The 17,333-nt window shown below is 54.2% G+C and overlaps 1 protein-coding gene across 1 annotated transcript; it reads right to left on the minus strand.

Annotated features, from left to right (window-relative positions):
- Positions 1–1,300: 1,300 nt before the first annotated feature.
- On the minus strand, positions 1,301–17,053 carry Fam78a (family with sequence similarity 78 member A). The gene is made up of 2 exons (XM_021655199.2): positions 16,731–17,053; positions 1,301–4,073 (listed from the first exon to the last, which is right to left on the minus strand). Exons 1-2 carry the CDS (start codon positions 17,051–17,053, stop codon positions 3,545–3,547), a joined length of 852 nt encoding a protein of 283 aa, XP_021510874.1. The 3' UTR covers positions 1,301–3,544.
- Positions 17,054–17,333: the final 280 nt, after the last annotated feature.

Genomic DNA, 17,333 nt, shown 5'->3' on the forward strand with positions numbered 1-17,333 from the left:
AGCTCTCAGTCTAGCCTGGACTTCTGAATTTAACTCGCTGTCAGCTAAATCGGGCAGAGGGCTCTCACTGAGCCATCAAATGCCGCTTGGAAGCCACTTAACTCCTGCACATTCTCTCCTCAGACTTAGGCCACCATATCCCACTGTCAGGCAGCTGTATGCTGCAGCAAAGATGGCTTCCTGAGCTCCTGGGTCCTGGCCTGTGTGACCCGACCGGACTGCTCTTTTAGTGTATTTCCATGCAAGTGTACACACACACACACACACACACACACATACACAAGCACAAATACCTAGTAAGCAATGCTCAGAAGCCGATTCCACAATCAAAAACCAAACTGACAGAGGCACCACCCATGAGCCATCTGGGCGGAGAGTGCCAGAGAGGCCCATGAGGCAACTTTCTGCATTGATGTCCCAGCCTCAAGCAAGAGAGTCAGTACTGTTGGTGCTGCGATGCGAAAAGCCCAGAGAAGCCATACCTAAGGCCCCGGTGGGGAAATGGGGGCTTTCTGTCCTTTGCAGCACCACAGCGAGGCCACGCCCACCCTGAGCCACCTACAGCCAGAAGGTGAAGAGGCTTTGTTCAAAGGCTGCTTTTCTATGGGCCACACAAACTAATGCACAGACTTCTGGGAAATGACGTGGGGGGGGGGCATTTTCTGCCTGAGGACCCTGGATGGAGGGCACTCGGCAAGCTAAGGGCTTTCTTAATAGTAGCCAACAGTTATTTGGCACCAAATGTATACCCATAGTCATTTGCTGAGTGTGCAGTATCAGAGGCTGGTTCAGGCAAGGAGTCAGATCCTGGCTTTATCTCTTCTAAGGCATAAGTCTGCCGGTTCTCAGAACCCCACACGCCACCTGCTTCCTTGTCCATGAGCTGGGAAAGCCCCCTGGGTCATCATGGGGAGCTCACTCTAGAACCAGAGCCTAATTTATTCAGACACACCGGCCAGTGGGCAGTGCCCAAGAGACCCTTCCCACAAGGTCTGGGTTTCATCCAAGTCCACACAAATGGCCTCGTGCCAGGGGTCCACTGTCAGGACACAGAGTCACTCCAGCAACTTTGGGTTCCCCAACTTGCCATACAAATGTTCCAGAGCCGGGGTGCTTTAAAATTAATTTTTTATTTCTCTTTATAACTTTTATTTTAAACTTTTTTTTAAAAAAGGTTCGTTTGACATTGTCTTCAAGTCTCGCGCCTGCTGGTAAGTGCACGCGTGGGTTTGTGTTCACAGTACTGTCCGTGACCAAGGACGGTTGGTGCTTATTGCTGGAAAGAGTGAGTGTCCACGCCTGGGTGGGCATGGGCATGAGGGACAGCAGTAGAGGAAAGCCTGGGGTCTGTCGACAACATGAGGCAATGAGCTGAGGGGACAGCCCAAGAGAAGCTGGGTGTTCTCGGCTAGACCCACATGGCCTCTCTGGGGGTCTCCCTAGCCCTGTCTTTTGCCAGGCAGGAGGGTAGGAGAGGAAGGGGAGCCGAGGAAGCCAAGTGGGCAAAGCCAGGCATGCAGTGGGGAAGGACGGCAAGAAATGTGGGCTTGGGGGTCCATGTCCAATCAGTTCAGGCCACCCTCACTATCATTCCCATTCCCCGGCCCCACCTCCAGACAGCCCGGGACAAGGACGCTCCTCCCGGCCCTCACCAGGGCCCATCACTTTTCTTTAGGGCAAGGAAGTCCTGGATGCCAAGAAGGTGTTTCCAGGCTAGCCCTGAGCTAGTGTGGGGCTGGGACCCCATGGCTCTCCCAGCTAAGGCGACAGCCTCCACACACAGAAGGGGAAGGCTCCAGGGAGCTCCAGCCTTGACAAGCGCCTCTCCAGCACCCACCCTGCCCTCGGCACACTTGGCTCAGTGTCCTCCAGGTGACTGCAGCCCCCAGCTCTGGTGGCCTGAGAATGAGAAGGACATGAAGCACCCCTGAAGGAAATGCGTCCCAGGTGTAGGAACAGAGCTGGGTTCTAGCTGTGTCCTCCCTCGCTGTCACCAAGGCTCCCCCAGTGAGGCTCAGCAGCAGCAAAAGACATTATTTTCTTTGTGATAACAGTTTTCTGTGCTTATTATTGGTTGGGGTCCAGTGATACAGCTGTTGGCATGCTTCAAGGAGTATCCCTCAAGCAGCACAAAGCAGACATTGCTAGAAACCTTGGCATCCTACAGGGCCAAGTTCTCGGGCTCCAAAAGGTAGATCCCAAGACTGCCCACCATGTGTCAAGCAAGTTTTACAATAGCCTGGCACCTCCCAAGCGCGGTCTCCAGCTCTGGGCCTGGGCTTCCGTCTCGAGTCAGCTGACTGCTCCCCAGACCTCCCCACCCCCAGGAGCACCTATGATTGGGAGGGGAGGTGGTCAAGCAGCCTCCAACGGGTGCTTGGAGCTTATCTGCAGCCCTCCCCCCCCCCCGAGAGTCTGGGCGTTGCTTCCCCTGAGAATGAGCCTGAAGCCCTGTCACAGCTTCTATTCAGTGTGCTAGCAGATGGGCATCCTGGGGTGCTGGAACCCCAGATTCAAGTGTGACAATGCTGGCCCGGAGGGAAGGGCACACCTTCTTTACCTTAGGACAGGTGAGACTGACAGGGATTCGTGGCAATGCTCCCAGCCAACCCTGCTAGGCATTTGGGACGAAGGTAAATGGAAGAGAAAAAGCCACACAACCTAGGGGCGGGTTCAGGAGACAGCAAAGGTGAAAGTTCCCTAGCCCTGACCTAATACTTTGGGACCTCCCCTTCCTTCTCCCAGAATACCTTCACCAGGCAAGTTAAGGCTACTGAGGAGAGAGGAGGGGTCAAGGATCTATGCCCAGCTCGTACCCCAGTGGGTACTGGAGAGGGGTTCTCCTGGGGTAGAGTAGGGGCTCTAGGAAGAATCTGTGGTTTTGATTCTGCCACAACGACAAAATAAAACAGCTGGTTTTAGACCTGAGAACCCATTCTTGCCCCTCAACCCTGAAGCCCTGGAAGAGGGGTTCAGGTGGGCCTCCCTCTGGCCCTGCCACTCTCTCCAACTCTGGCAGAAGAGGGCAGCCCCTGGGGAGCAGAGATCCTTGACCTTTCCGTTTCCTTCTCTCCTTTAAATTCAGCTTAAGGCAAAAGTTTGGCAAAGCGAGTCTACATAAGGCCGCATGGCAGAGGACAGACAGAGGGGAGGAGGCGAGAGGGGCGGGCTGGGCCCCCTCAAAACCGGCCGTCTCCCGCCTCTCCTGCCCCTGAATCCCACAGAGAGGAAAAAAAAAAAAAAAAGAAAAAGAAGAAGAAAAAAGAAAAGCAGTGTCTCAGAAAATCAGCTGCAACGAACAACTGAGATTGTGAGGGGAGGGGAGCTGGGGCTGGGGTGGGGCCTGTTTGTCCTACGGGACCCCCAACTCCCTGCAGGGAAGCAGATGGAAGAGCCAGGAGGCCAGCGGGTTAGCACAGTGAGATCACCCCTGGAGAAGGTAGAATGGTTGTATTTTTGTGAATGACCGGAGAGGGCATCGGGGTTTCCTTCTGAGCAGTAATATTGTTCCGTGAGTCTCAGCTGGCTGGCAGCGGCCTGGCTGTTACCGGTGCTTGGGCGGGATCACCACCAGCGGTTGCCCGTACTTGGGCCGCCACATGAGGACCTGAGCATCGTTGGCATTGGGCTTGACCAGGGCGCTGGGCGGGATGGGCTCGTTCTTGCTTAGGATTTTCGGCTGGTCCTGGGCAATGGGCTCCCGAAGCCTGGCGCGCTGGCCCAGGGGTCGGTTGGGGTTCACCTCGATGCTGAGCTGCATACGCCAGTGCAGGGTCTGCAGGATGATCATGTCGTTGGTCGAGGTGTTGGTGGCCACCAGCCACGTGGTGAAGCTCTGGTCCCGGTAGATGTTGGTCAGTTTGGCCACGTTGCTCTCGCTGACGGGCACGGCCCACGTGACGCTGGGGTAAAAGTTATCGTTCATGCTAATGATGAACTTGGAGTCTCTCTTGGTGGGCCCCACAATCGTGCAGGTCTCCGTCGTGTTGCCGTACCAGGGGTAGTTCACCCCATCCGAGTCACTGATGGCCTCAATTTTTCCCTCCTGAAGATCGGGGAGCTCCCAGCTAGACCTGTGGGGGTAGGGGAGAAAGAAGGCCAGTCACTCGTTCAGTCACTCAGTGAGGCTTTTCTGCAATCTCATGGTGGCTCAGGCACTGTCCTGGACCCTGGGGACAGAAGGTTCTCGGCAACCCCAGCCCCCTTTGCTCATGGGGCTTAGGAGGGGCAGAGCACACAATAAACAGGACATGCAATGCCGGATAATGTGAGTCCGGTCACAGCCTGCCTCAATACCCCAACTGCTGGGCTGGAGCTATGGCTCAGTAGTTCACAAACTGCTCCTACAAGGACCCACATCAGCAGCTCTCAAATACCTGTAACTCCAACTCCAGGAGACATGGTGCCCCCTTCTGGCCTGTATCAGCACCTGCACTCATGTGTATACACACACTCATACACACACGCATGCACGCATGTTAAAAATATTTTGGGCGGCTGGAGAAATGGCTCAGAGGTTAAGAGTACTGCTCCTCTTCCAGAGGTCCTGAGTTCAAGTCTCAGCACCCACATGGTGATTTATAACCATCTATAACTGTAGTCCCGTGGGATCCAATTCCCTCTTCCGGTGTTCAGATGTATATGCAGACAAAACCCACATACGTCAAATACATACATAATTTAAATACATATGCACATATAATATTTTCTAAAGACTCAGACTATTAGCACCATCCCAGGACAAACCACTCCCGAAGGCCAGCACCCTTCCTGAGAGCCAAGGTCCTGAAACTGCTAAATGCCAATTGGGACTCGGAGAAGCCCTATTTGTCTCCTGACAGGGACCTGTCACCCAGTCTACGGCAAGGACAAACACTGGGCAGATAGGGGTGGAGCAGCCACACAAAGCCACACAGCTCTCCGGCTTGGCCTCTTCGGGGCTCAGGGCTCTCCTGCACACACAGCCCTTGAACGCAGCCTGCATATTCAGTCTGTAGTGGCTCTTCCTGCCACTCGGTCCTCACTGGGATGCCAGCTGCTCTTCTGCAACTGTGGGCGCCAATGGAGTCGGATGGCTACGGGGTCGGCTGCTCTGAGTCCCAGGCTGCTCTGGGGAGGACTCCTGGCCCCTCCACTGGCTGCCCTGTGACCTTAGGCAAATACCTGCTCCCTCAGAGCTTCAGGGGTGTGGGTTCACAGCCCACACTCCTTCCCCATCCACGTCATCTCCACAGCAGGAACCAGGCATCAGGCAAGGCCTGCAATGGCCTCCTCGCTTGCTAGCGGCCTCATCTTTTCACTCCGCCATCCTGGAAGACTGGCCGCGCCCCTGCTAAAAAGGCCACTCTCTTGTTCAGCCTCGCACACTTTCCCATGCTGTTACCTCCAGACTCAGCCAAAGGGTCTGTGACAGTCACCAAGCCTGGGGACTCTGTCCCTGGGGACTGGTATGTCCTTTCTCCCGTGTGCTCAGCCTAACACACTTTGCCCGCTGGGGCTGTGAGGGGTGTCTAGCTTGGACATGGCAACCCTACAGGCTTTAGTCTCAGCTTCCCTGGTCATGAGAACCCAGGAAACCCACCCTGGGGCCTCCGACATATCATACTTGTCACAGAGGATTGCAGGAGCTTCGAAGGAAGTTGCGTATGCAAAGTAAAGGCCTGTGGCAGAGACTGCCAGGGTTGGGGCAGAAGCTCAGACAGGAGAGGATCTGCCAGCCTCGCTAGGTTACTGCGGGGACACGGACACACCCTAGAGCTCCCCAGCACCTGTGGACACAGTGGCTGCTGGGAAACTCCAGGCTTCGGGGTCGCTGGGCATACAGACCCAGGGACTGCCACCTAGGAGGACACCAGGTGGAATGAGGCAACACCTGCCTAGGTGTGGCCAAGGCGTGGGGTCTGCTGCCCCCGAGCCCAACTGTCCCACCCAATTTCCAGTCAGGCCTGGTTACCCAGCACTGAGGCTCACAGCCGCAGCCCCTACCCTCTCCCTGCCACACCTCCTCACCCCACTGCTAGCCAGGAGCCCGCTCCTTTGAAAAGTGCGTTTCTAGCCAGGCACCTGCCTGTAGTCACAGCCCTCGGAAGAATTCAGAGTCATCCTCAGCTACATAGCAAGTTCCGGGCTAGCCTGGACTACCTGAGGCTTCTCTCAAAAATAACATCAAAAGTGCTTTTCTGTGTGTGGCATGAGCAAACTTACGAGGGCCAAGGGGATAATGCTGCTGAGTGTCTGTCCTGGGGGCTGAATGGCTATAGAAAGCAGGCTTCCTACACACAATGGAAGAGCCTTGAAAGGAAAGGAAATTCTGACGCACAGCACAGCACTGCACAGAGGAACCCAGGGACATTAGGCTAGACGAAGAAGCCACCACAAAAAGACAATGACTGCAGGACAGCACTTACACGTGGTGCCCAGGGCACCTGAATTCTGAGACAGAAAGTGGAGCCAGGGCCGCCATGGGCAGGAAATGAGGGTGGTGATTAATGGGGCAGAGTTTCAGTTAGCAACAACAAAGAGTTCCAGAGATGGGGCTTGTGACTCTTCTTAACGCCACTGAATTGTGCGTCCAGTCATGCCACCCAGGCTCTCTGCTGAAGCTCAGGAGAACGGGCAGGAGCTGGGTTTTTTATTATTTTAGTGTTCGTGTGGTGTGTGTACATGTTTGTGTATAGAGAAACATGCATGTACAGGAGCACGAATGCCTGCCAGAGCCCTGGTGTGTGCACATGTTTGTGTGGGGAGCACATTGTGCAGGGGCGTGTGCGCCTGTGAGAGCCCAGGGTTGACAGCGGCGCCTCCCTCCTCCACCTTCCACATCAGGCCACCACACCCAGAGGGCATTTACTTCCCTGGGATCTAGACGCTGGTCCTCAAATCTGTGGGCACTTCACAGGCCGAGCCCCTTCCCCAGGCCCAGACTCTGCTAAACGTTCCTCGCCAAGTTCACAGAGCCATGCGTGGCAGGCCTGAGCACATTGAACCACAGGGAACCTGTCTCTCCCCGCCAATCCCAGGTCCGCAGCACCCGGTCAGCCCCCACAGTGGGGTTGCTGATTCCCCAGCGGGATTCAAACCAGACAGCCCCCTACCCAGCCCTGTCCTGACGCTCTGAAGAGCCACCTCTGTCTGTCTCCACTAGGTTCAGCTGCCTTGCCTCAGGTGTCTGCTGCTGTCCTCTCCTTGGGGATCTTTTTAGTGGCCTGTTCGTTTGCTTTGCTATGCTGTGCTGGGAAGGGAACCCAGGACCCTAGACGAGCTATATGGTGCTCTAACCACTGAACACACATCCCTGGCCTAGGGGGTTAAAAAAAAAAACAGTGTTGTTCCTTTTGGTGGTGGGGAGGGGTTTAGAAGATCTCATTCTATCCCAGTCACTCCAGTAGCTCAGGCTGGCCTTAAACTTGAGGGAGATCCTCCTGCCTCAGCCTCCATCATGAGCTACCATGCCCAGTAGAAAGGTGATTGACAAGGGCTGCCACATAGCTCATCAGTTAAAGACACTTGCCACCCCCAACTGAACTCGGAATTGCATCCCCAAGACCCACGTGGAAAAAAGAGAGAAGCTGCTTCTGTAAATTGCCCTTTGACTTCCCCAAGCTCGTAGTGGCACATGCGCCCGCCCCTCCAAATATATATATATAAAGGCAGAGAACAAACTTGAAAAAAAAAGAAAGCCACAGCCGCTTTGAACTTCCAAATCACTTTGGGCCCCGGGGTGGGTGGGGTGGGAGGGTGTGTGGGGTGGGAGGGTGTGGGCAACGCTTAGCGCTTAGCACTAGTATGGCCTTACTCTGTGACCCCAGCCCTGGACACCCACGTCCTGGTCCAGTCACAGATGGGTGACAGTGTTCATGAGCTGGCAGCCAGCAGAGTCTCATGAGAGACATTACTCAGACGCAGGGCAGAGCCAACTGCCTTCTTTTGCTGTCGCCAGCCAGGGGAGCCTACATGTTTCTAGCTGGGGGAGATGGAAAGAGCTGGGGACCGGCCAGCCACACAGTGAGGAACCCACAGCAACCTGGGACAGGAGCTGACATCTGGCCATCGGCTCTCTGACCAGTGCTCTGCACCTCGCTCATCACAGCCCACCGGTTAGCTGCATCCCTGCCCGTCCCAGGCTTTCCTCGGGAGACAGTCAATGTACTACTATCCACAGCCTGTCACGCCTGCGGAGAGAAACCTGGCGAGATCCTTTCAAAAAAATGGAGGGCTGGGGGCTCAGCATGCTGGCTGAAAAGCATACCTGTCATGGAAGGTGGAGGATCTGGAGGTCAAAGGCCAGATACACAATGAGAAAATCAGGGTCAGCCAGGTGTGGTGGCATACACCTGTAATCCCAGCACTGGGGGAGGCAGAGACAATGTGAGTTTGAGGCCAGCCTGATCTACACAGAAAAACCCTGTCTTGAAAGCGAGAAAGAGAGAGAGAGAGAGGGGCTCTCCTACAAAGACAGGCTTTCCTATAGACCAAGATGGCTTGGTTCAAGGCTGGCCTTGAACTCTTTCTTTTTGTTGTTTTCTTTTGGATTTTGGTTTTCCGAGACAGGGTTTCTCTGTGTAGCCATGGCTGTCCTGGATTCACTCTGGAGACTAGGCCGGCCTCGAACTGCCTCACCAGTGCTGGGGTTAAAGGCATGCACCACTACCAAGGCCTACTAGACACACTCGTAAGTGAGAGGATCACCGGCATGAGGTCACCTCTGTAGGGTGCACTTAGATCTGGAAGGGGGGAGCTCAGACCTCAGCCTCACACACTCAGCGTTTGTGACTTGTGTGGGATGACAACTAAGGCCTGAAGTCCACATGCAGGGAGGTGGGGACAAGGGGGCCAGGAGGTCAAGGTCAGAAAGGTTGAGGCTAGCTTGGATTAATGAGACCCTCTCACAAATGAAACAAAAATCACCCAGAACCTGAGACCTCACGAAGGATGAAAAGATGAAGGTCGTTCCAAAATCAAGAGCTTTGTCATGGTAACAGCGACAGTGGGCCATACTTGGGGCCTTCTTGGCCACCTCGGGGCAGATACATAGAAGTCGTCCCAGGCCACCAGCCATGCTTCTGTCCTTAGCCTCTGGGGTGCACGATGTCAAGGAGTAGCAGGCAAGCGCAGACTTGAACCTGGACCTCAGCATGCTCCAGAGGCCCTGGCATCCATCCTGTCTAAGAAGGTGTCCCTAATCTTCTCCACTTCCCTAAGCCTGCCACCACGTGGTCACCAACTCAACATGTCTTCAGATCTGCCTTAGAGCCAGGAAAGGGAAGAACAGAGCTGTGCTCTGGGCACCCTGGTCTCCCGGATTCTAACCCATTCTCTCAGAAGTCACTCTGATTTTTTTTTTTTTTAAACACACATTTGGTCCCACTGCTTTGATCCCATTAAGCCTGTCACTGTCACGGCAGTTGAAGGCCAAAAGACCAAGCACTCACCCGTGCGTCAGCCTGCCCACCTGGCTCTCAGTTCCTCCCCTGGGCCCTGCCCCTCCCAACCCAGGCCTGTTAGACTCCTCCTGCTCCTGGCTGGGTGTGAGGACCAGCTGCCAAGCTCTGGCCACCCACCCCAGGCAAACCACTCTGACCCTTTACCCAAGCCAGGAGCCCTTGGCTCATGCTCGGTACCATTAGGACGCTGTAACTGTCTCCTGGCACATGCCCCAGGGCAATTAAGTGACAATATGACCGTTTGTGGGCAGTCTTTCCCCCAGATGAACCACAAAGGCCAAGAGGACAGAGCCACACCTGCCTGGAACCTTACCACAAATCCAGGACTCAACGACGGTGCTTGGCCTACACTTGGGCCCCACAGTGCCTGCAACCTGCTCCCTGACACTCGGCAGCATGCTGGCTCACCACAGGAAGCACTAACTACCCAGAGCTGCCTGGGTCTCTCATCGCCCTGCCCAGCTGAAGCTGGAACTTTTAGGACTTACGGTGACAGTAGAGTTACCCCTCAAACACAGACATGCACACAGAGCCGCATCTACAAATGGGCACGTGTGTGCATGCAAATTCACACATGCCTACACATGATACATCTATACACATACAGAAACAGATAAGCACACACATAGGCACATATACAAATGCATACACACACATGTGCACACAGACATGTGTGCATATATATATATATACACACACACACACATATACATGTGTGTGCTCATAAAAAACACATGTGCACATGCAGAGAGAGGCTCTGAGCAGCATGTATGACCATGAGGGTGAAAGGGGTGCAGAGAGGACTTCAGTTGGGGGGGGAGGTGTCACCTGTTGTTCACGGAGGACCACTATGGTACAGAAGAGGGTCACCCAATTCAAGGACTTTCAACATGGCAAAAGGATGCCAGCAAGCCGGATGTCAGCTCAGTATAGGCTCCTTCAAGGCTTTGGGGACTCATACCACTTGCCACCTTCATGACCCTGAACACTGGCAGTAACCCTTCCTAGTTCTCCAGGAAAAAAAAAAAAAGTGACCCTAACGAAGGTGCTAGCCTTTTCTCACACACACAGATTAGCAAGTAGCAGATGTCAGCGGGGGCCTGGCTTTATCCTCGGCAGACAGCACATGCGGCCCCTTTGGGTCCCGATTTCTCTTGTTCATTCTCAGGGTCCTGGGCTCACTGACCACAAATCTTCAGTCCTGGGGTCCGCAGCCAGGAGACAAAGGTCTACCCCACCACAGGGTCAACTTCCCCAAGCAGCACGGATTGTCTTCACTTTGCTCCCGTCTGAGTGTCTCATCTATTTCCAGTCATTTAATATTTTCTCTTAAAATTATTCACTTTAAAAATGCAACTGGAGTGTCAGGTGGTGGTGGTGCAGACTTTTGATCCCAGCACCCGGGAGGCAGAGGCAGGCAGATCTCTGTGAGTTCAAGGCCAGCCTGGTCTACAGAGGGAGTCTAAGACAGCCAAGGCTACACAGTGAAACCCTATCTCCAAAAACCAAAAGGAAAAATAAACAAAACAAAAAAGACACTGCTTCAAAAGAATATTTTTTAGGCAAATAAACCAATCATCTCCCAAGACACAGTTCTCTAGGGGCAGGCTGGCCACACCGGAGACACGGAGCTGGCTCTAGATAGGTTTTCTGTGTGCGCTAAATATCTTGCTTTAATGCAAAATTTGGGGGCTGCAGGATGGCTCAGTGGGTAAAGGCGTCAGTCACTCAAGCCTGATGACCTGAGTTTGATATTTAGAACCCACCGAAAGATAGAAGGAGCAAAGCCGCCCCCGAAGATTGACCTCCACATATGTGTGGTAGCGTGTCCCATGCACACATGTCCCAGGCGCACACACACACAATAATAGGTTTTTAGTTATTTTAAAATGAAATCTAGCTTCGAGCCTAAACGATATTGTCAACACAGCCTCCCACCTCCCTCGTGCCACCTGACTCTCTAAGGACACCTCTGGGGAAGAGGCTGGGGCACTTATGGCTGCCCTGCCCAGCCCTCGTCCTACATGCACACAGACAGCTTTGGGAGCTAGGGGTTCACCTCACCTGGTCCACAACTGAAAAACTAGCAAGCTGGTAAAATTTCCAAGCAAGCACTCACTCCGGAAAAGCTGTGCAGTGTTACAGAAAGTGACACCCTGACGCTTCCCTGAAATGCCCCCTGGCTGGGGCCTCTGAGGCCCATCACCAGGCCCTGCCTTCACAGAGCCCGGCACCTGCCCACCGTCAAGCAAGGTGTGCTGTCCCTTCCTCCAGGCCACCCCTCCGGACTCAGGCCCCAGCCCTGGCCTAACCCGAGGAAGAGGGACTTGCCAGCACCTGCTTCATTCCAGTTTCAAGGTCCTACACTATAGCAGGAGCTGCCCAGACTACTGCCTTCTTGCAGGGTATTCAATAAACTATTCTTCCTTTAAAGTTTTCATTAGTTTCTAGTAATAAAATGTGTTCTTTAAAAAAAAAAAAAAAAAAAAAAAGCAAGATAATAAATTATAAAGTAGGCGAGCAGTGGTGGTGGCGCTTGCCTTTAATCCCAGCACTTGGGAGGCAGAGGCAGGCAAATCGCTGTGAGTTTGAGGCCAGCCTGGTCTACAGAGTGAGTTCCCAGGCAGCCAGGGCTACACAGAGAAACCCTGTCTGGAAAAAAACAAAACAAAACAAAATTAATAAGGTAAAAACCAAGCTATGTCTCCTCTGCCCCTCCTTCCGTGGAGGTCAGTCATGACGCTACACTCTTCAGTAGACAGCCTTCCAGACGTTTCCACACGGACACACAGGATGTGTCCCCATGTTTACCATTCTTTTCACCATAACCCTTCTCTATCTGATTCTTGCACGTTTGGGTGGCGTCTGTGGAACCCAAGGCCTCTCACGTGCAAGGCAAGGTCTCTGCCACTGAGCAGGGCCCTAGGCTCCTCTTCCAACGTTATTTCAATGCGCCACTACTGTTTCCATGGAAACCTGGTTGTTTGTAACAGCAGTCCTCTGCACAGTGGACATATCTTAATTCTCTCTCCCAACTGGAAGATGCCAGGGTTATGTATAACTCCCTGCCAGCTACCATAGTCCTAGGACAGGATCTTCACGTGGTGCCATGGGCCTGCACGGGCCCCTTCCTTCGTATGAATGTGCTTTGCTAGCTACTTTACCTAGGGTGTCTCCAGAAGCTGGGCCCAGAGTAGCGCACAGTGTTCTGTAAGTCAGCCCCTAAAAGCAGACACCCTGGACTGAAGGGTACAACAACAGCCAGGCTCACTGGATAGCGGAGAGTGGATGCCTTGATGCTGCTCCCAAAACAAGAGGCTCTGCCTCCGCATCCTTACTGTCCCTGGCTCTGCAGCCGAGCTCCCAGCATTTCCTAAGCATTTCCCTGACACCCCCGGCTGGGTGCCTGCCTGGCTGTGCATCCCCAGAACAGGCCACTTGCTCCCCACTCCCCGAAGGTAGATTCAGGCTACAGACATCACTTGGTCGCGGCTAGTCTGAGGGGAGTTCTCCTGGTCTGGGCCACCCCCACCACTTCCCTCCCACCCTGAAGCTCGGAAACAAGGACTTCCCTCCCCCACTCACCCCGCCCTGGCCTCCGCCATTGCCCAGCAGATGGGGGAAGCCGCCTTCCGCCCCAAGACAGGAAGCATAGTCTTCAATTGTTCTGTGAGGCCTCAGGCCCTGGGCTCCGGGAAGAGCCCACACGGCCAGCTGGGACATTCCTCCTGGGGCCCTCCCACATTCTCAGGTGCTGAGCAAAAATTCTTGGGCAAGTGGCTTTTGAGTTTACAGTGTGCAGCCTCATCCTCAGGTTAGGGTCTCTGAGGTCCTGGGGTGTACCCCAGAGATAGCACAAGCCCTGTGACAGACATGTGGCACGACTGCGGGTCAGTCAAGAAAACCAAAAAGGCCTCAGGGGCCACGGCTGTCCTGCTACGGAAAGGAGCCCAGAGAAAAGCCAGGAACAACACTGGATGTGGATCTCGGCTTGCCTCTTGGCCACACAGTGTAGAACAATAATCCAGTACTAAGGCTCAGGATCTGTAACCGTGGTATCTAGGGAGATGGAGCAGAGAGTGTTCCAGGCTCATCCCACGGAGCCAAGTGAACAGGGAGGTAGAAGCACCCCCTTTTCACAGGTGGGAACAACGAGGTCTGAACTGTTCTCCCATCCCCTCCACACCAGCCCACTGGCTCATCCTGACTGCACCACTCCTAGCCTTGGCCTTGGCCTTGGCCATGGGCCAGGTTCCCGGAGAGCTCCAAAGAAGGGCAAACGAGGGACAGCATGCACAGTGTCTCCCACACAGGCAAGAAACTGTAACTCGTCATTTAGAAGGCTCTACACCAGCTGACAGGTGGCGGCTGAGGAACTGCGGGGGACAGCTGAGGAGGCAGGTGTCTCCGCCAGTTTGAAGGGGGTTGGCTTGGAAAGTACTGTGGATTGCACCCGGTGCTCAAGAACCCTCTTGAGCCGGTCCAAGAGAGGCGCCACCTTCCAGCACCCTCCTGCACAGCTGGGCTGTGACGGACTTAGGTGGTGGCTTTTGGAAATCAGTATTCCATCTCAAATAATGCCAAGTCCAGAATGCCACCCAACATGTCCTCTTCGCTGAGAGATGAATTCCAAGCGGGGATAATGCTGGGGGATGTTATGGATTTCAGCTAAGCAGTCAGAATTAATATTTTTAATATAAGCCCATTTGTAAAGAACACAAGTCCTAATCCAGCCCGGGCCACCTGGCAGGCCCCTCCTCTGGGCGCTGATGCCTGGGGCCTGGAGTTCACATTAGAGGCCCAAAGTGTCTAGGGTGAGTCTTTCAGTAATTTCACATCCCTCCTAGGACACGTGGGATCCTGTTTGGGCACATTTGTGGTTCTTACCAGCTGGGGGAAGTAGACCCAAGCACCCTCTGTAATGCCACCACCAGGGTGGTGGTATCTGACAGGGCACAGCGGGGGGTGGGGGGAGACAAGCACCCACTCACTTGGACTCAAGGACTCCAAAGGCAACAGTTCATACAGGAAGGGGTCATTTTGTTTTCCTTTTGGTGACAGGGTCTCGTGATGAAACCCTGGCTGGCCTGAAACTCACTTTATAGACCAGGCTGGCCTCCAAGTCAGAGAGATCGGCCTGCCTTTGCCTGCTGAGTGCTGGGATTAAAAAGCATCATGTGCCACGATGCCCAGCCTGAAAGGTTTGTTAAGAACCCCATCTAAATGTTTCTGTTTGCAACCAGGAAGGAGCCATGAAGGGCGGATTCCAGGCTTCCTGTGAAAGCAGCGCTGTGTCTCCACGGGACAGGGTGCACACGGCACCTCAAGCAATGGGATCACGGGGACAGTGCTACTCAGCAGGTCCAGGCTTCACACTGTTTTGCTGACTAGAGGCTCCATCCACTGCTTTGTCCAGGGGATGGTCACCTGCCCCTGTGCCTGGACTGCAGCTGGCCTGGCACACCTGGGCTGAAGAGCCAGCATACCCTAAAAGAATGAGCAGAGCCGGGCACCAACAGAGAGCAGAGAAAATGGCCTTGGCCACTTTAACCATCCCTGCATGATGCTATTTTTACAGTTTTAAAAGTTAGGAGCTTAGGACCCACGCTGGGGAGTGGGGGGGAACGCATTATGAGGAGTTGCTGGCATCTTTTCTAATTCAGTGGTTTCAGCCAAGAGCACCAGCTTCATAAATACCATCACCCGTTTCCATCTAACAGACTTGAAACTGAAATCACATCTAGGTTGACCAGCCTGGTGCTCACTATGGGGGCAAAGGTTGTCTGAGTAATTCTCCCAATAAACTATGCAGAAGGAACTAGGATGAGCCCCAGTTTGCAGATGAGTCAACTGAGGCCTGGAATGGCTAAGGCACTCACCTAGAGTCACACCCTGGAAAGTGACTGCAGAGTCTAAGGTGGTCAAGGTTCACTGGGAACCCAGGGCTGGTAAGAGTTAAAGGACATTGCCCCAGGCTCTTGACCCCTGGGGGGAGCTAAGAGGCACCAGAGAAGCCAATAGGTTTACCCTGAGGGAAGCTTGTGTTGCTCAACAACTGTCTGGATGCTTAGCCAGGCCAGGAAGAGACGCAGAGAACCTGGCTGGAGGCTCTCTTGGGAAGGGCCTCCTGAATACCTGAGAGTCCCACAACCCTCCTGGAACAGCTGTGGTTTCTGCAGGCTTCAAAGAGGAAGGGCTCCAAGGCAGAGGTGGGATGCTGGGAGCCCAGTGACCCCACGTCCTCCGATGGTTCTAGGCCATCAGGGTGACGACCTAGGTCTAAGTCTCATCCCATCTTCCTGCTTCCTTCAGAGCTTAAGAGCAGCACATCTGTCAACCTCTGTCCAGCCTCTCTCCGCCCCGGGGAACCAGGTTCCTCCTGCACATTTTCCAAACAAGAGCTCCAACTCCCCACGAGACGCCCCTCTTCCCCCTTTGCCATTTGCAAGCTGAGAAGTGAGGCCACATAGAGTGGACACCAAGGACGGTGAGACGGTGTCCGTGAGCTGCCGTGGGGGGGGGAGCAAGCCAGAGACTCAGCAGCTGCTTTTACCATATGGGGGAAATGGCCTTCTCGGAGGCCAGAGAACATGCAGAACAAGACCGAAGTGCTCCAGCGACCCCAGGGAGATCTATGTCATTCTAGGAGACCAAACCACAAAGATGAGGACAGTGTGCTCCGCTAGCTGTTCCTGGTTGGGGCCACTTTGGATGTTGACCCTTGACCTCTATTTGGAGACAAAGCTGTACACTGCAAAAGCAAATTGGGTTTCTGCAAATCCTCTCCAACACACACTGCCGCCAGCTTCCACCACTGACAACGGCAAAGCTGCCCATTTGAAGATGGCCATGCTCCTGAGCCACTTCCCACGCCCCAGACGTAAGTTCAGGCCCCACCGTAAAGTCCTGTGCAGAGAAGTATGGAGGCTGTTCCAGAGGCCTCCCCCCACTCCTGCCTACCTCAAGGAGACCTGAGCCTGGGGGCAGAGTGGTGGCTTCTCTGGTGATCACGGATGGCCTGGACACTTGTTTTACTAAGAGGTCCTGTTTTCTCAGCATCTTGCCAGGGACAGACAGACGAGCCCTGGGCACTAGGGACAGCAGCAGGACTGGTCTAGCTGAGCTAGGACCCTGATCAACAAGGTTCCAGAGAGTTGCCCGACCCAAGAAGCCTTGGAGACAGTTCCACCCCTGCCTTCAGAACCCTGGGTCCCAGCAGCCCTGCCCCAGCCTCACCTAGCCTCCAAGCTTACCCTGCAGGCCCCCCAGCCGGTCCCCAGTACTCACATGCCCTGCTCCCCATACTGGTTGTAAAACTCCATGTGGCTGCACGCCTGAATCCAGCCAACGATCCAGGTCTCCTTCTTGGGGATGGGCGGCATGACCACCTGGGCTGAGGCCCGGAAGTGGGGTGTCCGGTAGCGGAGTACCACGCTGGAGGACTCGTCGATGCTGGTGGGGATGGGGTCGATGGAGGCTTTCACATCAATCACGGTAATCCCTTCCCGGAAGACTCTGGCTTTGCCTCCGATGCTCTGAATACAGCCCATGGCACACAGGACCGCTCTAATCTCCAGGGAAGGCCAGCAGTCCCAAAAATAACAGGGCATTGAAAGGATGGAGGTTGCGGGACCCAGCGCAGAGCGTGCAGTCTACTCTCACAGTTCAAAAGCGAGATCCATAGGCTAGAGAACTTACTGAGTGGAGAGGGTTTGCATAGCACTACCGGGCCTGGTTATAAATACGGATTCTGTAGCATCTCAAGAGCCCTGGGCTCCCTCTTCTAGCAGTGGGCAAAAGCCACCGATATTCTTTGGGTTTAAAAAAAGAAAAGTTTGGAGTTTAATGAATAAGCATGTTGTTCTGACATCCAGCCTTGTGTCCTCACAC

Source organism: Meriones unguiculatus, chromosome 8 (assembly GCF_030254825.1).
Source record: "Meriones unguiculatus strain TT.TT164.6M chromosome 8, Bangor_MerUng_6.1, whole genome shotgun sequence".
Lineage (NCBI taxonomy): Eukaryota > Metazoa > Chordata > Mammalia > Rodentia > Muridae > Meriones > Meriones unguiculatus.

Coding starts and splice junctions, on each gene's coding strand:
- Fam78a (XM_021655199.2), bottom strand. CDS start 17,053: ATGCCCTGTTATTTTTGGGACTGCTGGCCTTCCCTGGAGATTAGAGCG. Junction 4,074..16,730: donor CAGTATGGGGAGCAGGGCAT/GTGAGTACTGGG, acceptor CTACCCCCACAG/GTCTAGCTGGGAGCTCCCCG.